This window comes from Patiria miniata, unplaced genomic scaffold (assembly GCF_015706575.1).
Source record: "Patiria miniata isolate m_02_andy unplaced genomic scaffold, ASM1570657v1 HiC_scaffold_20, whole genome shotgun sequence".
NCBI classification, from domain to species: domain Eukaryota; kingdom Metazoa; phylum Echinodermata; class Asteroidea; order Valvatida; family Asterinidae; genus Patiria; species Patiria miniata.
In genome coordinates this window covers 24870562-24895376 of record NW_024037059.1, presented here as the reverse complement: position 1 = coordinate 24895376, position 24815 = coordinate 24870562, and the positions used below count along the sequence as shown (strand labels likewise).

The following is a 24815-nucleotide window of genomic DNA, read 5'->3' as shown; positions in this document are numbered from 1 at the left end:
GCACTATGGCGATGCAGGGCGAAGGGAGGAGTGCACTGCCTGATTTTCAACAGAGAATATCACACGTTAGTGTAAATGGATTTGAAGAAACAATTGGAAACACCGTTTGAACAAAATGTCGTAGCATTAAGACGTTAAACATTGCTTTCGTCCCGTGGCCGTGCGCACGAGAGCAAAGGAAATCAGCAGGGCTCCTTTCCGCACGACTGAAAAAAAATAACCTTGTGCTTCAGTACGGAAGCTTGAATTGCCTTCCGCGATACCGCGTTACCGCGATAATTTATCGCAGAAATCCGGAATTCAAAGATAATTCCTTCCGCGATACTGGATTTCTGTGATGATTATCGCGGTAACGCGGTATCAAGGAAGGAATTATCTTTGAATTCCGGATTTCTGTGATAAATTATCGCGGTAACGCGGTATCGCGGAAGGAATTATCTTTGATTTCCGGATTTCTGCGATAAATTATCGCGGTAACGCGGTATCTCGGAAGGCAATTCAAGCTTCCGTACTTCAGTGTACCCGTCCACCAAAGTTTTTATTCTGTGCCCCAACATACCCACTTACCCAAGAAAGTAATGCCTATGAAAATTGTAGGGACTTTTCTTAATAATAAGCGATAAATCCTAGAGAACTTGAGAGAAATGACCCGAATATTTGGACCCCTGTACATTTTCAATGGACCACTTTCGTTTCTTGCCGGCAGGCCCATTGATGCGCATTAATGCAAAATGTGTGAATTATTTAGTAAAAAGGTCAATGGCGTGTTGCCATCAAACCCTTTGTGCTCAAATTCAACTCCACTTAGCTCACAAATTATATTTTAGGCTAATCCAGTTATGCAGACAACCCAGAAGAAGGTGTATTGCTTGTAAAAATAAAAACCAGAGGTGGAATAAGAAGCAGCATAGTTTTTACTCATTGTGGCTTCAAAACCAGTTCATCTCTTTTAGTGGGCACTTAATCGTTTTATTGATTATACTTTCAGAAAACCCATTCAAGTGCTAAAATCACCATTGCCAAAAGTGTCGCTTTGCATTATCGTTTGCATCGCTAGCTGTTGAACAATATTGCACAGGTTGTACCGGGAAGTGTCAACGTTGTTTTGAACATAATCTTGTTTAATCCATTATTACTCAGACATAAACGTTGTCTTCAATTAAACAGTACAATTTGTTTGCTATTATGAACCTGTTTCATTATGCAACTATTTTCTTTAAGCAAAATACGTGGAAATTATGACAATATAAGACAATTTTCAACAAAGTTGAGACTTTATTACCAAATGATCTTCGACAACCGATATATCTTTGCCGTAACTTAATAAGAAAAATCACACCAATATCTGCAAGACAACAGGCTCAAGTTTCTAGCACACGATATATGTCGCGACCATTTCTAGTATTTCTTTTATAAGAACAAATTGTCTCATTTATAAACCCTGCTTACAACTCGTGACTATCACAGCAACACCGTGCACTGCACACTAAGCAATTCCGAAAAGCTCTTGGTTATAATACTATATATGACTTTAAGGTTTAGACAAATTTTCAAAATATCATACCAAAGCATGCTAGACCTTGTAAATCCTAAAAATGTCCTTATATCTTGCATATTTGAATTGAACAAGTGAACATTATAATGTCTTATTGAGTGCAATATAATTTGGAGAATATTCCGAAAAAACAACAAATATCGTTGGATAAATGTATACTTATTCGTTATCGGCACAGAAAAATTAATTTACAGCAATACATGTTAAACTAAACAAGATATGGCCTATTAAACTGTGTACTTCAATGTAACATTTTCAATGCGGTTCAGACGTTGAGCGTCTGACGAAATGTTGTGTGAAATGAGCAAATTTGTGATGTCAGAAATTGACTCGAGCAAAAGTTGTATCTACCATTCGAGCTCCGGAATACCGTCTGGGCGGCGAGTTATTTTTTCCCAATTTCTTTTTATGATTTGTTCGCAGGTATATATTACCATGAATTTTCTGGATTTGCAGTTCGATTGATCAGTTGGAAAGGATCGTTATTTTGTACCGCGAGGGATGGGTTCAAATCATAATTTTTACCCGAATATTTTTTTCTTTTCTAATTTCAGGCTTTCGAGGATTTTTTTAAACAGGGAAATAAAATCCAAATTTTATTAAGTTCGAATTCATGTTTGCTTTTATTTTCTTCTCACACTTAATAAGTAAATACCAAGCGTCATAGCGTACACCCCATACGGATGTCGTTTGGGAAAAATGCGTCCCGGCGCTCTACCAATTGAGCTATCCAGCCCTAGTAAGAAGCCATAAACCCGCAATGTGCCCCAAGGCAGAATGCTGGCAACGTAAGCTCTTCTGGAAATCCAGCAATCAGGTCTCACTCAAAGAAGATGCGATTATTTATAACAAATTAACCACGAAGCGAAACTGTTAAGAATGTTTCGTGTTTGTTTCGGGGTAAATATTTCAACCATGAAGCTCTACTTAAATTTACAAACTTGTTTTTTTTAACCTACACTTTCAAACCATTCCGAGTAAATGTCAAGGTACCATTTTACTTTAATTCTGAGTTGCATGCTAGCTTTAGGCTGCTTGTTTAGTTAAAAAGCAATGATGGGCACTCTCGCGCAACTAAAGATTTATCGCAGTGCAATAAAAGATTTCTTAAACTTGTTTTCGTTTTCTTTCAAAACTGAAAAATTTTACTTTAGTATTTTTTCTACATACGAATTTGTTGAAACCATGCTTTTATTTTCCCTTTTTCACACTAAGTCAGTAGAGTCTAAACGGTAACCGCTAGGTGGCGATTGAAGCTATGCACGTATATTCACGTACTTAGAATCAGGGATCAAAATCCACGAGGGTCTAAGGAGCAGGGAGTTGCCCTCCGCTTACATTGCTTATGGTGAGTCGACTAGATGGTTGTTTCATCACGCTTGAATGCCTCCAACAGGGTATCAAAGATGAATTCATAGTGGGTCTGCAGGAATGAAAGTATGTAAATGTAAATAAAAACGTAATCCCAATTACGTTATTTACATTCCCGTGCAACATATGAATACAAATTTAAATTTTCAAAACATATGTATTCATGCCTTGAAATGGTATTTCTTTACTAACATTATTTGGTGGCCAATTTGTCTGGCACGTGACGGCACTTCTGGGCGTATTGTCATAATTAGAACGTGGGTTTCTGTATATATCTTTAACTTGTCCTTTTATTTTAAACTTTAAAATTCTCATTTTGAAAAAGGAATCCGGGAACGATTTTAAATTTTAGGAGAGTGGGGTCATCATCCGACTTTAGGGGGCGTTTTTCATGATACAAAGCCAGTGGCGTAGCAAGGTCATTTTGATTGGAGGTAGACGTGCACAAGGGCATTTACCTCATCCGCGCGGAAAGGTAGACAGGTTTTTTTCCACCGGTCACCCGGCGTCCGTAAAACCAAAAAGGGGGTGGGGATTAGAGGTTGTACACCATCTGTCTATGGGGGCGCTGTTCAAAGCGGACGATCTTGAGCATCATCGGAAAATAAATGGCGCTTTGCACGGCGGCACAATTGCCGATGTTCACGCCTCATCAAAAAAAAAGCCGCTCGTGCAAAAAAGGCACTCGTGACTGTCTATTTCTTCACGGGTGCCGTTATTCACGAGTGCTCTATTTTTCACGGTTGCCATTTTTTCACGAGTGGCCTTATTTTGCCCCTAATTATATATTTTGTTTCCCCTATTGAACATGTATACTTACAGCAGATTGTATCATTCCCATCCTCATGCCTATCATATTGCGTGTAAAGTTCCCGATACACATTCTGCCTTCTGTCTTAGCCTGGTGTAGCATGGCGTCCAGAGTAATGAACAATCCTGTTCGACTGGTTCCAGTACTGTCAAGACAGAATATCATTCGATATCAAATCAAAACTCTTTCAAAACAGGGGTGATTACAGCTAGAAGAGGCTACAGACATCCATAGCTCATCCCCCTCCCCCACAAAGCTGTATAGCCCCACACCACCCCACCCCAAATAAGAATTTCTTAAGTATTTCTTTTTCGCGTACTTCATAATACTCGTCTTGCCTACGTTTTGTCTGAATTCTAATGGATTCCAATATAAAAATAAAATAAAATAACCGGGTCGTCAGTTTTTTTCAACCGACAATTAGCTTGACACATGCTTTTGCCATTAAACGGGGGCATCCATAGAGTGAGTTTGAATCAGAAGAAGTACCTGCAATGGACCACCATTGGTCCATTCATCTCAGACTTGAACTGCTTGACGGTTTTGATGAAGTTGATCACTTTGCTAGTGTCTTCTGGCAAACCTTCAGCGGGCCATGCTGTCAAGTGGAACTGTACAACCTTCTTGAGTTGTTTCTGAGAACAGTATATCCAAACAAAGTGAATCATTGACACGTGATGGCCACATAGCCATATCAAATTTGACAGATTTTTTTTTCTTTTTTAAGTTTTGACTTACTGCGCTTGTCAAGTGAGTGACCGGCTACTAATATCTATTATATAACCCCTCAAATAGTTCATTTCTGAAAATTACAGCAATAGTCAATAATGTACATTCCCTTTAACTCGGGCTCAGACTTGGTCTTCGATTACGTGGTCTCGCCCACACTGATTAAAGACTCACCTCGTGTGAGTGCTGTACAATACAATTATGACAAAATCCTGACACCGCCTTAGAGAATGGTCTTTGATTACCTTCGACTCAATTGCGAGTGTGAAATCTCTTATAACGTAATCAGCATGTGTCGTCTCGCTCATCAGTCTGACTGTGATGTTACCATAAGTAGTTATATCATCAGGCCAATATTTCTCACATTTGTCCTGGTAACAAAAGCCACAACGCAATGAGAGAAAACTGTTTTTATGTTACAAAAGTTTCTTTATCATAAAACAGTGAGCTTCTCTTTTCTCTCCTTCCTTCTCTGTGGCCCGGGTTCGAACCTGCCTAATCTTAAGTGGGGACTGGTTTTCAGTCCCTACCTGAGTCTAAAGAGATTCTCAAGAATATCTTTCTGAAGGTTTCTTGCTTTTAAACACGCATGCTTTAAAACACTGCATTGTGTTTTCTCCACACAGATTTCGTCAGACTTACGGACTAAAGCGCAAATGGCGGGATTTTTTTTTTTGATTGCGTCCCATTATCAATCAAAACACAATACATAAATAAGTATGCAGCATGATCACAGTTTCAACTTCAATTTAAAAAAAAAGGACATAATAGTACTCTTAACAAAAGTACCACAAACTGAGTCCTCATATACAAGAAGGAATAGGCATAGGAGAAAAACATCAGTTACAAGTAGCAAGTGTGACGTTACCTTGACGCCCTCCCGTAGGTTGGTCAACATGACGATCTTGGATGCGTTCTCTTGCCAAACCAAGCGCCACATGTCAGCTACGGATGCCTTGGTAGGACCTTAAACGTGACACAAAGACATTTTACTTTTCTGAAACCTTTAATGTAGGCTTAATGACAGACTTAAAAGGTCACCAAAAATGAATGTGTCGGTATACACTTTATACCAGTGCCAACTAATTTGATGGGATATGTTTTCAGTCCCCTGAAAATCTACGCTGGGTTGAGGAAAATGATTGTGTAACGTTTATATGAGATGCTACAACTGCCAGTGCATCAATGCATAACACAATAGTGGTAACTATTTTTTTGGATAGCTAATGCTACCGTCGTTTCCTTTCCCATGCAAAATGCTAGGGAATTCTATAAGTTCGGTACACAAGACGGTTTTTATTCTGGTTCCCAGACCAAAAGATTCTAACTATTCCTGATGTATCTTAGGCCAGGTAGCCGCTAGTATCTATACAAAATAAATCTACGGCATGTGACTAAAACAGGAGGAATGCCTCCCATTTCCAGAAATGCCGAAGTTTGCCGAATGTATTTCGTCGACAATCTCGGATAGAGCCCACGTATTTCCAAGTACATTGTACATGGGTTTTATTTACCCACCTTGCTTATACAAATCTAAAAACTGAGTTCGTAAAAAAATATCAATTACTTGCGTTTAGAAAACTTGAAATTCAATGACGATGTTGTGCATCAAGTACGAGGGGCGAGTTTTGCTGCGTCATGTATTCTTTTGAATCTGACGACGGTTACCAGAATTTTCCAAAACCCGGCGTGGTCTCCATTTGGCTTCACCGGCTAAGTGCTAAGTGGCAAACCCGGGTCACAAATTTGGAAAAACAGTATGAAAGAGATGATATACACCATAACCCCTCAGGTTTGAAGTCCACGATTGTACGCACCTTGACTTGCAATGTATTTCCTTGGCTCATTGACACCCTAGAAAGACAAATGGAAATAAAATCAAGACAAGATAAGTTTGCGGTAGCACCATGTGAATACATCTCTTTTGTGAGTATGTGTTGTTCTGAAAAGAACCACACATACTCACAAAAGGAAATAAAATCACTCGAATTTATGGTCGACATGATTACCTCATACTTAATAGTCTCATTACAGAGATAATGTTTAACAATCTTCCAGTTGTTTTAATATCACTCTAAACAGCTCTTTTTTTAGACTTGGTGAACACAACAGCAGGCAGTCTTTGGAGTCTATAGATTTGGGTTCCTTGAAAAGAGATTATGATAGCGTCCTCATATTGTGTCAACTGTATCTCCAAAAGGCTAACTGAGAGGGACCCATGGATAGGACGAGAGGTACGAACGAAGGATGTGATACGAACCAGTTACATAACAATTTGAAACAAAATCGCCAATTTCCTTTATTTGTTATTTCTACACCACATTCTGTCTTGTCATTTGGACCCAGTAAAGTGTCAGGTCAACCTGACCTAGCTTGCAGGTGGAATCTGATCTGGGACCTTTACGAGTATATGTAGCACATGGGATGAACATCATTGACTAAGTATACTGTCAAGTCAAATCTGACCTGGATTGCAGGTGAAATCTGACCCGGGACCTTTACGAGTACATGCATGGCACATGGAATGAACGTCATTGACCAAGCGTATATAGTCAGGTCAATCTGACCCGAATTTCAGGTGAAATCTGATCTGGGACCCTCACGAATGCATGTATGTCTCATTGGATGAACGTCATTAACCAAGAATAGTGTCAGCTCAATCTGACCCGAAGTGCAGGTGGAACCTGAACCGGTCACATGGTATGAATAAGTCTTCCTTTATTCACCGTAAATGCAGATGGAGATGAGGTCTAGGAAATCTGCCTGACCTTGACAATTCAATATTGGTTCCTACAGATGGAATAAAGGCCCAAATTGAAACTTAACTTGTGATAAAAATAAGGCATCTTTTGGGGTATCGTACGGGCCACTTACGTTAATGTAACTAGCATTCACGTAGTCTGAGTTGGGGTCATCAGCTACTGTTTCCAGCACAACTCGAGTCTCGTCATCTACAATTAAGCAATGAAAAAAGAGGAAATGACAGATTCATATTCATCCTAAATTAATTCTCTAGATTATTAGTACACAATGAGTTCCTGTGACCTGTCTGTAGTTGCCGTGTATTTATTGTCTAAAAAATAGTGTTTTGAATTCTTTATCCCATAAGGCCTATGTACTATTGTGAAAAACTCAGTTTGCAGGTGACTCTAAAAATTTGAATACGGTGTAAATATTGGGTAAATGTTGTTGGTTATTTGGGCTTCTTTTCAGTTTCTAAAGTACAGTTAGGTGCATTACATGACCATCTACGGTTATCTCAATGTAATATAGGGCCTATAATTCCACTTACATGGGAGTATGTTTGCATAGCGATTTTTCTCTCTGTTTGCATGTTTCTTCGCCACAGACCACGGATGCTTGACTGGAGTAGGCATTTTCTGAAAAACCAGAGGTTCAGACAAAGTAATTCAAATTCACGAAATTAACACATTTTTAGAGATATTTTCCGCATAATTTAACCCAGCATTAACTCACCTCATAATCCTCTAGGAAGCCATTACCATTCTTAAAAGACGTTGATTTCTTCGCGCGGACGTAGTCCTCAAACCTGTCCACAGGTATAGCATCAGAGGCTCCACGTGTGATCGCAGACTGGATGGATTTTGTAATAACTGGCTTCGTGGTTCTTGGTGGGGGCTTGGGCTTGGAACGTGCAGCGAACCTAGGTGTGTCGTAGATAATCGCTCCCTTTTTGGGGCGGTTACTTTTCAACTCGGCTCCGTCTGCATTGTTGGAAAAAAAATAACAAAATGATCACACTGCGCTGTCACTCTCCAGAAGTATATCATTGGTTACACTGGGTGGGTAATCTTCGCAAGCCAATGTTACAAATATCGTCAAATTAATACAACGATGAGGTGAATTTCCCTTGGGCCCTACCAGGCTTTCGATGTCTGAGTGAGCCCAGTGTTACATTATCAGGTTAATCCCTTAAGGCAATCATTTACACCAGGCGCGGTTCTAAGGGGGGCTAAGGGCGGGGGGGGGGGGGCTTTAGCCCCCCCCCAAACAATTTTTGTCTAGCCCCCCAAAATAAATTCCGTAAAAAGTAATTGCATTAGAAAAAGAAGGATTGCGATGTTCATGCGAACGGTCTCCCCCTAAAGAAATAGTCGTGACAAGGGTGCATTTGTAGTTAATACAGTGTTAATGATTTTAGGATTTTATTGGCGCTCCCCATTGAAAATATGGCATGAGCCCCCCCCCCCTCCCCCTCCCCCCTCCCCCTCCCCCCCCCCTCCCCCTCCCCCCTCCCCCTCCCCCCTCCCCCCTCCCCCTCCCCCTCCCCCCTCCCCCCCACCTATTCATTTTCGGAGGCCTAAGTGTCTGGAGAAAATAACCGGTCTACATTAGTACGCCTCCCTGAAAAAAATTCCGGATCCACCCTGCTAACCCCCCAAAAATATTGGTTCTAGAACCGCGCCTGAGTTACACCACATGAGGCCAGTCCACAAACAGTACAGTTTACTTCTCGCTGGGTCTACCTTTTGGAAACCCCTCACATGTTTATACATACATGCACAGGCGAAAAATGCCATTATTTTGGTTGTTTGTGCATCAATTTCAATGATCAAAGAAAGAAAACATGGTTTCATTACCCGAAAAAAATTAAGTGATTCAGGTATGCCAAACAAGTCATTAAGTCAAGCAATACTAATTGTTCCCTCCTGGTGGAAGGCATTCATCTGGTGCTTAGGAGATACAAATTTTGAGATAAGAGAGATCCCAAGCCCTGGTACAGTCTTGATGAAACACTCGAATATAAGGCCCCTCGTCGGGTTTTCTTTTAAAAGAGGATTCACGGCATGATGTGCCCACGGGCACACTTTAGAAACACCTTCAATGACCGTTTTGTTTCGTACGATACCATTTCAGGCGAAATAGTTTTACAGGGAAGTTGGTTTCAGTCTATTCTTCACTTTAGGCAAGGTTTTTCTCATTGAATCGGCAATTTCTTTTTTCTGGTTATTACCATGAGTCCTATACGCGCCTGTAACGAATTTGTGTTTGTACTCAATCAATGATGATTTACTATACATCGAATACATAGAATCTTTAATCTTAAAAATATATATCGAGTTTTGAAGTCTCAAAACTCCTGTAATGAAAGGTCACGGTATCAAAAAGGTATAAATATATATGGTATACTACCAAATCACATGGTGCAATCGGAGATTATTTTATTTCTACAATTCCTGCTTTCACGCCGTACGTTAAGTGCTGGAAATCTTAATAGAAAACAACAAAAAAAGGAAAAAACATCTTACAACAGGTGATATTTTTGTCAGCAATCTTCTTCTCCTTGGAGTCTACTGTAACTTCGTCAAGAAAAACAGCTGGCATGTTCTAAGAATGAAAAAAGAATAAGACTGAATTGATATTGATTTAATATGACAGCTATTCATGATTATATAGGTAGGCCTGATTTACATCCTCTGTCGCGAGAGACTTTCATTAACTTGTTTTCTGCTCGAAAAACATATTTAATAGTTTTTATGTTTGTTGCCAAAACGTGACGGGGTCTTTTGTGATTCGATTTCATATCAAATATCATATTATGAAAAAAAGCACTGTAGTTTGATAGTTCTTAATGTTATAATTAAATGTTCTCATCTCAATTCTAGCGCCATTTCTATAGAAATGCTGGCCTGCATTACCTCTTTTAATTAACATTATACCTCCTTGTTCATTTAGCTGGTATGGATATCATGTGTTGAATGTACCGTTAAAGTCTAACATGACCCCAAACTTGCTAGTAAATTACTATGAACTTGCCCAACATATTGAATTCAGTTGAAACTAAACCACGGATCTTCGTTCATTCCTCATCCCCATTTCTCTGCATTAATTGCCCCTTTTAATATTCCAATAACCCACCTCATATGGATATTCGCAGCGACCGTCTCTTGTAGGTGCCACCATCTTCGCCTTGGTAGGCGTCGGTGTCTTCTCCTGTCCTAGGAGCTTTCCCGCCCGATCATCAGCAGACAGATTCTGAGACTGAGAACCAAAGCGGTTTCCCACGGGTTCGTACGCGGGTTCTTCTCTGATGTCCCTGTAGTAGGGATTCGAGTTGGTTTGTCGTGTTGGGAAATCTTGAAGCTGGATGTCATCTTAAAAACAAAACAAACAGATGTTTCAGCAGATGAATATTCTTTAATTTAATATTAATACTATGGAATCTAGGGAAAAGAAAACGTTTCTCACCACTGACTGCAACAAATCGAGCATCGTCCTCTGGTGTCTTCTTAAGCCTCTTTCTGGCATCATGACATAAATATAAAACAGAGACGCATAACATAGATGAAATTAGACGTTTTGCTGTAGATTGACATGAAAATGGCACCAACAGAAGCAGAAACAGAACTGGAAAAACGGCAATGACACAGCAATGACACCAATAATACGAATGACTATAACTGCAACAACATCTTGAAATGTATTGACTCCATCTTGAAATGGGCTTATATCTTTGTAAATCTAACCTCATGAAGATAGCTCCAGGGACTGCGACTCCCAGGAGAATGACAATCAGCACGGGAACCAGCACGGCAACGACTGGGAAAACATAGTCATCCCTCACTGACAAAATGAAATAGAAAGCCCTCATTACCAGGTGTCGATTGAAAGAGCTTAATGCATCTGCTGCCATCAAAATAATCTTAGTCCAAGACGGGAGATGATATTATTCCTCTAATGCAGCCGGTCGTGACTCCTTGCAAGCGCCGTCAATTTATGCAAATGTGAGTATGTGAGGTTTGCTTTGCATTTCCAAGGTAGCGTTGCCAAAGTTGCCAAGAGTGGATTCTAATCATCTTGTTACTGTAGCGACATCAACTGCCACAAAGGCGCGCGCTTGTCCGGGCCCGTTTGATTGATGGAATGCAATCCAAGTCCAGTCTTAGACCGAGACTACTATCAAAATAGAAAGGCCGTTTCAGGGCGAAAATGTGTGGTTTTTCTGCATTGCTCAGTTTTATTATTGACAACAATTAGGTTAACCTATGGTTGAATCAATATGCTTGTGATCTGTATTCCAATTTTCTTTCTTTGGTATGCATGCATTGTGTACGATTAAGGCGGAGTGTTGACAAACTCGCCAATAGATACCAATCTTGCAATAACCGGCAAAAACGTATGTCATTTGGTTGAACGGTTCAATTTATACCATAATATTAATATGTCAACGTATTTACCTTTCACCCTCACTGGATCTCCCCACGTAACTGCAAACTCCTGTGAAAGTTCAAACAATAGACACGAAAGAAGATGTTGATTTCTTGAATACCCTTAATGTAATTTTTTTTAATCCTGTGTAAAGTCAATTTAACTTAATCATGCGATGTCTATCTCCTGTTTCCTTGACATGGAACGACTGATGATATTATATTCCCAGATGGATGGGATGCCGGTCTATCGCAGGTGCAACTCCCCAACTGATACCGTATACTTCTGGTAAGAGAAAAGCAGGTGGGTGTAAAGTGGCTTCCCCAAGGACACAACACGTGGTCATCAGCTCGATTTGAACTCCTTGCCCACTGATCATGAGTCACAATCTTGAACCCTGAGGCCACATAACCCCCTCCCACTACGTATTACATGTTAATTTCATTCTCCTCACCATATCTGAAATCCTGCTGACTGACCCCAGATAAATGTCATACTTGGTGTTGGGCTGTAAGGGCCGGTTGTAGAATGTACCGTACGTGTTCCCGTCACCCACGGTGAACGTTTCAGTAAGGTTCTCTTTCATCAATTCCCCTGCTACATAGTCCGGCACGAAGTCGTTCTTAGATGGTGTGGTGTCTGCCTCGATATTTGAATGCACTTGTTTCACGCCAATTTGGATGCCTCTACACAAAACCGAAACGCAAAGGTAATAAAGGGTTTATAATGATACGGCGATTTGTGAATCGGAGTCTAGTAGATTATAATAAGATCGATCAGCAAAAAAAAACAGCCTCCAAGATGGCCGATTTGCATATTTCAGGTGAATGATTTTTTAAAGGCACCTCACTAATACAACATCACCATAAAGGCACCTCACTAATACAACATCACCATAAAGGCACCTTACTAATACAACATCACCATAAAGGCACCTTACTCATACAACATCACCATTGTTGCCCCCCTTTTTTGTATTATAGAAATGCAATGAACAAAATGTCGTTTTGTAGGAGACATGCAAATTTTTCGCAAGATAGTGAGAGCTCAAACTTCAAGTAGGTGTAACATCGTCATCGACGGCGTTTTGGGTAAAGGCTGCGAAAGAATTCAAAATTCCACTTGAAACCGATGTTCTGCCCATGTCAACTGCTTGCAACAGTGGTTGGTGGCTCATACTGGTATATGTTTGATTCAACCGGTATAAATGTGTAAATTCAAGTAGTTTTAAACTATTAAAAGCCAGTTGAACAAACCATTTCTGAACTATTCATTGTAATTTGAGTCAACATGAACCAGTTGAAACCAGTTACCATGGCAGGTAAGTCAGTGGCGGTTTTACGCCCCCCCCCCCCTCCATAAAAAAAATATTAGTCTAGCCCCCCCCCCAAAAAAAAAGAATGAAAAAATCCATTAAAAAAGAATGCACTAGCAAAGTGTAAGAATCTGACGTACATGCAAACGGTCTCCCCCTAAATAAATAGTCGTGAGAAGGTTGCATTTGTACACTTTCCGTTAATATAGTGTGCCTGATTGTAGGATTTTATCAGCGCTCCCCATTGAAAATATGGCACAAATTGATGAAAGCCACAAAAATGTCTCAGGAATTATACCAATAATTATAAAGTGTACTCTTTCCAGGGTATACTTACGTTACGTACTGAGATGTGCGTGGTAGATCCACATTAATTGTAACTGTAGAATTGGTTGACTTTGAGGGATCAGTATTTGGCGGGGGAGGGGTGTCCATTTCTGTACATAGCCACGACACAATACAAATACTTATTATCGGTAAAACAACAAGTGGAGTAAATTGTACATTCTCATGGTATACTTTTTATATTATAATGTGGCTTTTGAGGAAAATGTTAACAGCGCACAATTAATCTTTGTTGATTTCATTTGAGAATGATTCGGTAAATACGAAAACAAATTGTATATAGGTAACTATTTGTATGATGAACTTTTCGGACTTTAACCGACGTAGTTTACTAAACACTGCTGTCTGCACTAGTAAGCAGGAGTATGGATGGGTTCGAGTCCCTCCCAAGTAAGCTTGTGTTTGTTTTTACTCATGACCCTTAAGGCAGCATAGGGTATGCAGTTGGTATGAAATCACGTCAGGGAAGGGCGTGACACACCTGTTTCAACCGATGTGAAAGCTTCGATCTTTGCCATCGTCCCAACTCCATGATTGTTCACACCAGCTACCAGAAATTCGTATTTTGTTGATGGTTCTAGAACACTTGTGCTGTACAGCTTGGAGGATGCTAGTACGGTGACTTGCTTGTAAGTGGTATCGGGTGTGAAACCGAGTTTGTATGGCCTTTGCAGTACCCTGAGCCTTATCTAAAATTGAATTTGAAATACAATAATGAAAAATCGATGTATTTAATGCATTCTTAAGCTTTAAATACAGAAAACTGTGTTGGAATATAAATCCTTGCACACCACATACAGCAAATTTGGCTTTTGTTGCATCTTGAGTTTGTTCGTGGTTCAAGAGGAGTTTCTTTTTACACATTGTGCAGTGAGTAAAAACTATATGGACGTTTACGCATAGTTCGAAAGGATAAAACCTGATTTCGAAATCAAACAGTTTCACAGTGCTTTCAGGATTTGTCATTTCGAAAAATCGATTGATTGAAGTAAAATAGAAAGTTAACATTTCCATGCAACAACGGTGAGGAGTGCTGTAATGACGTATTGAATACATCACCTGGTATGTTATAATTTGCCCGTGTCTGTAGCCGCAAGGTATATCTTCCCACGTGAATGCGATCTTGTGCCGCATCCTCAACGTAACTTTGATAGTTGTCGGACCTTCTGATGGTGCTAAAGAAATGAAATAAGTCAACAGGAATTATTTTTAGTGTTATAATTCATAACATTTATTTGACAATAAAACTGTTCTGCAATTTTATTTGTTTGTTTGTGTGTGTATGACGTGTTTGACGAGAGGGTACTTGTGGGGGTACTTAAACAAAGAGGAACAACGATGCCCCACAAGTCGGGTTTTCGTGTAAGACGTGCCCACTAAGGGTAATTCTAAAAAAGAAAGAGGTAAAAAGAGAACAATGCAAGTACCCCATATACACCATCCGTGTGTGTGTTATGTTGTTATCCTTTATATTCGAGGACTTGGAACAATGGGTTCCCTGTGATAATAATAACCAGAGGATCTGAGCCAAGTCCTCAAGTATTCGTGTACAAACCCTTATGGCACACGTCGAGAAAAACTTGCTGTTCTTTGTATCGTATTTTTAGTTTTTTGTGTGTTACCTTTATCAGAGTTTGTGTTCGTGACAACGTGTCTCGTCTCACCGTCATCACCCGCTACGTTCCATGTCCTTACGTACACTTTATAGGTAGAGTAGGCCTGGAGACCAGCGATGGTTGTCGATGTTGATGTCTGGTTAGCGGCAAATATGCGTCTGGGATGCGCAATGGGATCGCAGAGGTCACTGGAGATTAACTCGTACTCGAGGATGAAGTACAAAGCGCAGTTATTGTTTTGACTGGTATCCGGCAGGGACCACGCTACATGGATAGATGGGGAGCTAGCGAGAGCAGTTGCACCAAGAGCATTAACAGGTCCGTGAGCTGGATAATTCGACAAAAAATAGACTCTTTACAAATCCATTTGGTAAAAACATTTTGCGGTAATGATTGTTAACGAGAGAGTACACGCAGTCGTATTTTACCATTACGTTTGAGGACAGGGCATTGTCTTTCCCTTTGTTCCTTTAATATAACGCTCTCCCATAGACTAAGCTTAAGCACACTGACTTTCGTTCAAGGGCCGTTTTTAACAAAAGGTGTTACGTTCGAGGACAACAAAGAATATGCTGTTCTCTCTTTGTGTATCTGTCATCGGGACGTATGCAACGCAAGGCCACGTGAATCCAGCGAGATGAATACATTTTACATTTTTCTAAGTCTTCCATTTTCGAAGTAAAATCTTTGTTTCCATTGTCAGGCTTCACAGCGCGCGCCCTCTGTAGTTCGCGCATGAAGGATTAATTAACTACATTGTGTGACTACCATTGAAGCAACGATCGTAAAGCAACAAGCATTTTTGATGACTAACACTACAATTTTACAAGACTAATGAAATAAAACAACAGTAAACTGATAGTGTTTGGCTGATATGATATATCATGAATTCGTAGACAATGATCATTGAGTGAATCACCTTTTGCTGCGGTAGTAACACTAATCACATTGCTGTATGGCCCCTCGCCGTTCGTTCCTACGGCTTGAACTTGAAAATTAAACTCTGTGCAGGAGGAGATTTCGTTAATAACTACAGATCTGGAAGTTATTGTCTGGGTAAGTGAGCTACCACCCGACGCAGGTACCAATCTGTAATTGTATTCTAGTATCTGGCCGCCTCTGTTACCACATGGTACCTCATCCCAGGCGAAGTCCAGGCTATTTGTGAAGATCCCGGTGCATGTTGCATGCGATGGAGGAGCTGTAGGGGCTAAAACAATACAAAAAAGTGACAGGAAAACGAAATCGTATTTATGGACAAAACCTAAAATTGGCCAACATTGGTAAAATATCAACCTGTTGATCAAAAAGCGCAGTTCTTTGAGTTTAAGGCGATGTGAGCCTAATGTAGGCATACACTGAGAAATCACCTTTTCTGGGGTTGGATGCTTTGATGACTACCTGCTGGTTATTTAATTTATTCAGTATAGTGGTGCCTCCAACAATTATATAACCATGTGTTTATACAAAAATGTTACACTCTTTCGTTTGTTACGTTATTATTGATTCTGAGCATGCGTGCACTTTTATCGCAAGGGCAGGCAAAAAAAATGTGATCACTGTTTTACTTTATCGCAGCTAGCTTCCGCGATGCCTCTCTAACCACATGTACCTGGAGAAGAGCGTGTAGTTGTAGTATCACATCGCTCCACACTGTATTCTTCTTTGTTCCACGTCTTGACACACACTTCGTAGGTGGAGTATCCGTCTAAACCAGTGATCGTTGTGGAAACGGTCGTCTGGTTTGCGGCGACTAATGGTTGGGATTGGTCGATGGATTGGCACTGGTCTCTGACGGTTAATCTGTACTCGACGATGTAGCGGAGGGGGCAGCGGTTCCCGATGGTATCCGGTGGGGACCACGTGACTCGAATAGAAGGGGAGTCCGTCAAGGCTATTGCATCAACATTACTGACTGGCCCATGAGCTTAGGAGAGTAAAGACAAGAAAAGTATCGTGCATGGGAATTTCAGGATGTTCAAGTTGTTTGGTGTAATTTAGGCAGCACAACAGCAACAGCATCCGCAGAGCGTAAGCAAATCACATCAGTATAAGAAACATCTTACACTTGCCTCGAGTGACGAACATACACAAGAGTAAGAGCCTGTTCCCTTGATCGACTGATGATTACCCCCCCCCCCCATAAGGCTGAACTCCACCTTTCCATGGTACGCATTTATTCGCCAAATACCAAAATATAACCCTTCTCGCTCGCAGTCGTACCACCGCTGTATCTAATAAGGATGCGGTAAAACGAATGTAAAGTTCACATTACATGAAAAGCTGCAAATTCTAAGTTCCTATTCACCTTCTGCTGTGGTTGTAACTTGTATCCAACTACTGTACGGTCCGGGTACAGTGGAGGCGCTGCCACGCGCGGCAACTTTAAATTGATACTCGGTACACGATGGTAACCCTGTGAAGGATACGGATCTGGCTGACAGGGTTTGGATTTCCGTATCCCCATCTGACATGCGTCTCAGTTCGTATTTATATTGAGGAATATCACCTCGTCTGCTTCCACATGACACTTCATCCCACGACAAGCTCACACGATTGGAGTAGATTCCGGTGGGTCTAATATTCGCAGGTGGAGCATTAGGGGCTAAAACAATCAATTAAAACAAGACAAGGTAAGTCTAGTAAAGCTGGTCCCAGAGCACACACGTTTTATTAAACTGATTCACTGAAAGTCTTTGCATGCATCTAATAGAAATTTCGCCCATAGACCACTCCGGGCACGTTATCAATTCTATAACGAAGACCCCCTTCAGCGACGAAAGCATTGTGCAAGCTATTGCTCAGATAATCATCCACGGTTCCTGCTATACGATAGCACTGCCCGGCTCTCTTCAACATCCAACAAGCAGACTATTTCAAAAGTAACAGCTACAGTCAGTGTGAGTCAGTACAGAGAGGACTATGCGTGTAGCTAGACGAGCCCCCTTCTATGGCGAGCATTGTGTCAGCTTCTGTGAAAAGCTACAGCCCCATGACGGATTGTCTGAAAAATAGCTAACTCAGTGCTATCGACAGTGAATGGGGCCTCCGTGATAGAAGTGAAAGCGTGCCCGAATTGGCCCCCTTTATGGACCAGCAAAGTTGTATACGTTCTATAATGTGCTCAATACATAACGAATACCAATTTCACATGGGTATGCTATGCAGGCGGGATTGGGCCTTTAGCGGGATGGTAAGCAGAGGTAGTTGCAACTCTGGGTGGTTTTTTTGGTAATCCTTACAAGCCTACTGCTTGGTTAAAATAATGGTGGTCCTTGAAGGCTACAGACGTCTGTAGTTAATATTTTGCAAAACATTATTTTTTATTTTGTCAAAACAACTATTTCTAAATTGTGTATTGGCCTATTCGACAAATTCAGACATATTCTAACAGCTACAAATGCCATTCTTTGTTGGTCTGATACCTGCTTTGGGAGTTATGATTTGAACTTGGTTGCTAGAGGTTCCTAGACCGGCTGAGTTCCTCGCCCTCACGCGTATATTATAGGTGGAGTAGAAGTGCAGTGACGATACGGCTACTGACAGCAGATAACTGGTACCCGCCGTCGTAGCTACAGTTGCGAAGTTTTCGTTACTTCGATAATCGCACTGATCACGGTTGATCAGTCGAAACTGCAGGGAGTAATCAATGACTGCACACGAGGAACTGGCTGGATTCCAATTGATTCGTCCTGATGATCCTGAACCATCAATTCTGAGAGAAGTCACTGCAGACGGAACTGAAAAGGGGTGTGCCAAGTATTCGAAAGAAATGGTAGGCAATGTATGTATGCATGAACACTAAACAAGGTAACAAAAAAGGTAAGCTTAAAGAACAATCCTAATAACAACAGTAAAACAACAACCGGGAATACAAACAGCAAAACAATTCAATGCAGTAATAACAATACTGTGGCAAAACACAAATAAGCATTAAATCCAAAAAGGTAACAAATAATTATTCCCTTGCCAATGGCAAGATGAAAATGTCAATAGAAATATGTTTGATGGGACATAAAGGCGCAGTTAAATTGGACACAGATGAGCGTTTCTACATTTACCGAGCCCTCTAAAAAGGAAACGCATGTTCAAAAGCTTTTTGGCAAATTATTTTACAGAGTTCTCACCTAATTCGTCTGTCAATGTTGATTTGGACGGTAATGGACACCATTTGCCAAAACAAAAACCGAGTATTGTTCCTGATTCCAGGAATAACAATACAATAAATGTGACGCAAATTATGAAAACAAAATAACCTGTCGAAATTTCAGCTCAGTAATAAACTTTTTGAGAAAACTGTGAAAATGCATTTTCATTTTTCTTGACACCAGGTTTCTGTTAGATGCTCTACCTTCCAAAATGTGCAATAATACGTTTCGAATCGGATCCTCTTATGATACGATCCCGGTTTATCGTATTGGAAAATATGAAATGGTTTGGTCCTAACCATCGCAAGGACATTATGGTAATTCCTTATTCCTCAAATTGGCAGCACACCAAGCGCAATACTGTCACAGGACGCCTAATCCTTGTATTTGTTTACAATTGAGTAAGGCAATTCTATATTATTTTTTTATTTTTGTTTTTGAATGTTTGCAAATGTACACATAATCTTTACTGCATCATACCTGAACAATCACTACCATTAAACTTTTTTGTCCTGATCGTTACAGAGTTGTCTTTTTTATGGCGCAGACCTGTGCACAAAATTATATAAAAAAAAAGCTTATGTTGAATTGTGCAAATACATAAAAGCCGTTATTTTTACCTTACCGACTTTTTGGGGGCATAAATCAATAATCTGCTATGTCACAGCCGTAGTATTTGAACTAAAAGAAACTGCTGAACGAAACGAAAATTCGTGGGTTTTTTTTGTAAGTACAGAATGCGTTAATATGCCATTTAAGTCAAACACCATGGGCTTCCCGCGCGAATAAGAGACGGACGTGTTTTTGTACCACTTTCGAGAGCCCTGTGTTCAAATATCTCCCCCTGTGGTCTCCCCTAACTCTCTCTTTCTTTCCGTTAAGGGGGTTCTTGTGAACGGTGCCCATTTCATTTCTACTGGACTCTTTAGCTTACGCAGTAATCACAATGTTTTTTTCCTCCTCACACCAATAGAATGTTCAATTCCGCTCGAGTACAAATCTTACTTTGATAAAGGGGATATTTATTTCTCGATTGTAGTTGGTTACTTATGACCTCAGCGTAGAGTAAACCCAATCAAAAGTTACTTTAAGATTAAAGAAAACCTCAATTTCAAATCTTGAGCCTGCAGGCTCATATACATGTAACTTACATGAGAACGAGAAGATCATGATGAGGATGACACCAAAGCCCACCAGCCTCGCTTTGAATCCACAGAATCTCTCCAGATGACGACTACCCATTATGGCCGTCGCTCTATTCATCAAATTAATTAAAAAAAGAATCGGACTAGGAAAGTGGAATTGGAGAATGCAAGTCAAATAAAGCTTGTCCTAGAGCGCACACCATTCTATTCAATTGATTTAAAACGCCAATTCACTGAAAAGTCTCTCATGCATGTGGTATTCAGAAAGGGCCGGTTTAGTCCATTCATTTTGTGTTAGCACACGCACGCTTACATAGGCATAGAAGTGGGGTACTTCCTTTTTTCTCGTGTACTAAAATTTTGCAACGTCGCACACTAATGTCAAAATGCTCTTATTTTACCCAGAGTTAATGTCCTGGGCTGAAATTCGGACTTAATATCCCTTTTCTAAAACTCTTCCATTTGCGACATATCAACCCACCTTGGAAATTCCACAAGTCAGTGGGCATTCCTTGTGGGGTACCTCCTATTGTTCCGGTACTGCGTACACCACCATCATTTCCTCAAAAACAAATTGGTTAAAGTGGTCAGAAATTGCCTCAGATCGCACCAGTACCACAGCGCATCTAGAATCCAAAAAAAATTCGGGGCCCTTGAGCGGACCCCAAACCCCAAGCCGTAATTTTGGACCTACTTTTTTTGGGACCAAATTTTTTTTAGGGGGGGGGGCAATAAAAGTGTTTTTCTGGATCCGCCTATATACATGCAGGTAGGCATTCAGGCATGGAAGCATCCCAGTAATGGCCACCACAACCGTCACCATAATTTCAAACTGGGATTGGTTTGAACTTGTTCGCCTATTTTAATGCATAGAATGCAAGGGTTTGTATCACAGCCACGTATGATCGAACCGTTTGTGCATTCTTTGTTGTAACTTAACTTAAACAAAGAACACCCTCGGAGATACGTAGCGTGCGTTTTATGTAGTTGCATATAGCATAAGGCCCCCCCCCCCCCAAAAAAGGCTGTCTCTGGTCAGCGCACGCGTCGATTTTAATCATGCGCGTCAATCTTTTTTTTCCAAAATGTTCCGCGGTAACTCCAACAGCGCCCTCTATTGCCGCACCTCCTCAATTATTTTTTTACCAAACAGCACCAAGGAATGGGAAATCGCACCAAGGCAAATGATCGAGGGCACCAAGGCAAATTATGAAGGACACCAATGTACATGAGGACACCAAAAAAAGCAAAATAGTACCCCACCTTGTCTGATCTGTACAATCCAAGCTTGAAAAAAAAAGCCGCGTCGCCGCATCAATTCCGGAACTTTGGTCTGACAAGAGACCGAGTATTTTTTTTTTTGGCCTAATCGGACTTCGTTCTGTTGACAATATTCGTATACGATCGGTGCACTGTGTTTTATAAAGGTAAACACTTATGACAATGATAATGATAGACGACATGGGCATAAAGGGGACATAGCGGTATTTGGGTCTACTTTAAAACAAGTATTTGTCCACCCTTAGCACTCGGAGAATGTTGGCAAACAACCAATGATACCATTATACTGATCACTAATATTCATATAATAAATGTACACATAACCCATGATGACCCATTGTGTCCATGCCCGTATTAAACGTCTGAGGCAAACATTAAGTCTATCTGGAATTTAAAACAGTGAGCGTTTTGTTCTATAAACTGGTAAAAAGAATCTTCAAGAAATAACATTCGTCCAACCCTCGAATTGTTTTTCTTGTATTTCACAGCAATATTGCGTTGTCAGTTCCGACAAAAGATCCTTTTTCTAACCTGCCGAATGAGATGAAGGTTCTCGTACTTCAACATCTTTCAGCTGAGGACCTGTGTCACGTGGCATTTGTTATGGCATTAGTCGGATCACATGACAACAGTGCACCGTAGTTTTAGCCCAGCCATCCCTGTGTTCCATGCGTTCTGGAGTATTTAATAAAGCAGCACTGCTCGTTACTGTTACATGCTTGTGTCAATCCACATATTAAACAGCATTATGTAATCGATCATGGAGAGAAGCCACAAATGACGATGCTCTATGGCGCTCTCTTTGCCGAGAGAAGCGATGGGAGAAGTTTGATGCAGTCGTTGGTCTTTGTAAAGAACCCCCGTTCATACCTTCATCACCTCAACATGGCGGGGATGGGGGCGTTGGTGACGGTGTCACCTTTGCCTTTGATTCGGCTGTAGTGTCACTGATTCAAACTGGCCAGGGTTGGTGAATACATGCGGATGGAAGGAGATATACATGAAGGCACGACATCTTGAAGGAAATTGGAAAAACAATCGTTACCACGTTGTCTCGTTCCAGTTTGAGTTAGCTGGCTACAAGAGGCACTTTTCGTATACCAGCTCGGAACCTGATGATTTTAGAGTACATATAGCCTAGCTGGTGAAGGGAATAGTCTTGCCGGTGCTCTCTCAAATGATACTTTGCATATCTGGGATACCAGCGGAAAACGTAGTCATCTCATCGAAGTGGGAATAAGTGAAGGAAATAAGGCGTTGAAAATGAAGAATGGCATTATAGCTGCAGGATGTCTTGATGGTACAATTCGTACCTACTGCGCCCAGACTGGAGAGCAGCTGCAAGTCATGTCGGGGCCAGGCGCGGTTCTAGAACCAATATTTTGGGGGGGGCTAGCAGGGTGGATCCAGAATTTTTTTCAGGGAGGCGTGCTGAAATGTAGACCGGTTATTTTCTCCAGACACTTAGGCCTCCGAAAATCAATATGCCATATTTTCAATGAGGACCGCCAATAAAATCCTAAAATCATTCACACTATATCAACTAATGCAACCTTGTCACGACTATTTCTTTAGGGGGAGACCGTTCGCATGTACATCACAATCCTTCTTTTGGCTAATGCAATTTCTTTTTACGGAATTTATTTTTTGGGGGGGGCTAGACAAAATTTGGGGGGGGGGGGCTAAAGCCCCCCCCCCCCCTAGCCCCCCCCCCCCCCCCCCCCCCCCGTAGAACCGCGCCTGGTCGGGGCATCGTCTGGCCGTGTCTTGTCTCTACTTCGATGGTGACACCATTGTTAGTATTGCAGGGGACTGGCACTTTAATAGGGAGGTACGCGCTGACAATGATATACGGGTCTGGAATGCTGTAGACGGTACATCTCGTTTCGTCTTTGAGAGCACCTCTGATGACACCCGACTGGTTTACGTGGACTATCTTGACAAGACAGTTGCAGGTGCTTACAGCGACCGTAAGATTCGATTATGGGATGCACGGAGTGGTGTCTGTAAGCAGACAATTGTCAGTGATGCCAATGACATGATTTCCTGTCACCTTGGGGACGGCATCGTGATTAGTGCCCATCGTGGAAACGTCATGAAGATATGGACTGTTGAATCGGGGGAATGCATCAGACACTTTGACGTGCCTGGTGTACACTTTGAAGATTGGGACCCAAGCGATTCATCATCGATCTTTGATTACATCGGCGAATTGCTCCTTGCCACATCGGAGTTCTCAAATATTAGATTATTCAATCTCGACGGCAAATTCATCAGAGGCACAAAGTCGTACGATGCCCGAGAGCCCACCCTTGGGATCCGTTGCCTTGGCAATAAGTTCATTGCGTCTGAAGAGTGTAGTGTTGGAGGCCCGATGTACCTGTGGAACATTGACAACCCTGATGTGGTTTCCAGTTGATCAAACAGTTAAAATGCGGCATGTATGACGATGAGGTCAATGTTGCCTACTCAGCAGCGTGGATGAGCGAGACCAAACTTGCATTCGTCCGGTATGTTGAGATGGATAAGGAGGGGTATGAGAACAAAATCTAAATACCTCCTCGCCACAACGCAGGAGTAAAATGTGAGATTGTTCAATCTCGACGGCAGATTCATTGGAAACACTAACTCGTACGATGATGAGGAGTACGCTCTTGAGATCCGTTGTGTCCTTGGAAATAAGTTTATTGCGGCTGATACGGTTTCTGAATGTCCGATGTACGTGTGGAGCATTGACGACCCTGAGGATGGTGTAGTATTCATAGCCATTCATTTTGTATCCAAGGCATTCCATTACATGCAAGATCACAATGTGTCATTCTGTGCTACTAGGCGCTCCATAGATAAGGTCACTGGAAAGGTCAAATAAAGCTTGCTTGCGTTGCACCACAATCAGTCTACCTCGATCAGTCCAACAAAACTTCCAAGTTATACACTTGAAATATCACAGATGGTTTAGGTTCTTCTCCACTGTTGAGTTGAAATGTGGCTTGTATGGCAATAACGTCCATGCTCTCTATAACCCAGTGTGGATAAACAAGACCAAACTTGCGTACATTCGGTGGGATGAGTTCGATAAGGAGGAGTACGTGAACCTATTCCGAATGCCAAAGATCGTAGTTTACCATTATTGGTGAAGAGGTACATGGCAAGGATCGTCACTTTAGGGACTATTGGGCCACGAGACGTACACAGTATTTATCAATGCGTTTAGCGACGTCATCCTCTTTATCATCCTAGAGAAAAAGACGCTGACGGGTCGTCCTTTTGCTTGTTCGACCTTTCTGTAAGTCAGGAATGTTATACATATACGATGAATTTGATTCTCA

The 24815-nt window shown here is 41.2% G+C and overlaps 2 protein-coding genes across 2 annotated transcripts; one reads left to right on the top strand and one right to left on the bottom strand.

The window, feature by feature from the left end:
• Window positions 1-1251: 1251 nt before the first annotated feature.
• LOC119727926 (receptor-type tyrosine-protein phosphatase F-like) lies at window positions 1252-20302 on the bottom strand. Its single transcript, XM_038200006.1, has 25 exons — window positions 20212-20302; window positions 19541-19609; window positions 18338-18652; window positions 17221-17517; window positions 16525-16839; window positions 15832-16122; window positions 14919-15239; window positions 14356-14471; window positions 13778-13985; window positions 13289-13388; window positions 12091-12322; window positions 11666-11705; window positions 10955-11051; window positions 10677-10729; window positions 10347-10582; window positions 9737-9815; window positions 7944-8191; window positions 7759-7846; window positions 7341-7417; window positions 6284-6320; window positions 5335-5432; window positions 4712-4837; window positions 4227-4372; window positions 3747-3882; window positions 1252-2978 (listed from the first exon to the last, which is right to left on the bottom strand). The coding sequence occupies exons 1-25, from the start codon at window positions 20300-20302 to the stop codon at window positions 2913-2915; spliced, it is 3882 nt and encodes a 1293-aa protein (XP_038055934.1). The 3' UTR covers window positions 1252-2912.
• A 2069-nt stretch (window positions 20303-22371) lies between these two features.
• Window positions 22372-23905, top strand: LOC119727925 (F-box/WD repeat-containing protein 7-like). Its single transcript, XM_038200005.1, has 2 exons — window positions 22372-22424; window positions 23287-23905. The coding sequence occupies exons 1-2, from the start codon at window positions 22372-22374 to the stop codon at window positions 23903-23905; spliced, it is 672 nt and encodes a 223-aa protein (XP_038055933.1).
• Window positions 23906-24815: the final 910 nt, after the last annotated feature.

Coding starts and splice junctions, on each gene's coding strand:
- LOC119727926 (XM_038200006.1), bottom strand. CDS start 20,302: ATGGGTAGTCGTCATCTGGAGAGATTCTGTGGATTCAAAGCGAGGCTG. Junction 16,840..17,220: donor AGTTACAACCACAGCAGAAG/GTGAATAGGAAC, acceptor TACTCTCCTAAG/CTCATGGGCCAGTCAGTAAT. Junction 11,706..12,090: donor TCAGCAGGATTTCAGATATG/GTGAGGAGAATG, acceptor GAACTTTCACAG/GAGTTTGCAGTTACGTGGGG.
- LOC119727925 (XM_038200005.1), top strand. CDS start 22,372: ATGGCGGGGATGGGGGCGTTGGTGACGGTGTCACCTTTGCCTTTGATT. Junction 22,425..23,286: donor CCTTTGCCTTTGATTCGGCT/GTAGTGTCACTG, acceptor CACCATTGTTAG/TATTGCAGGGGACTGGCACT.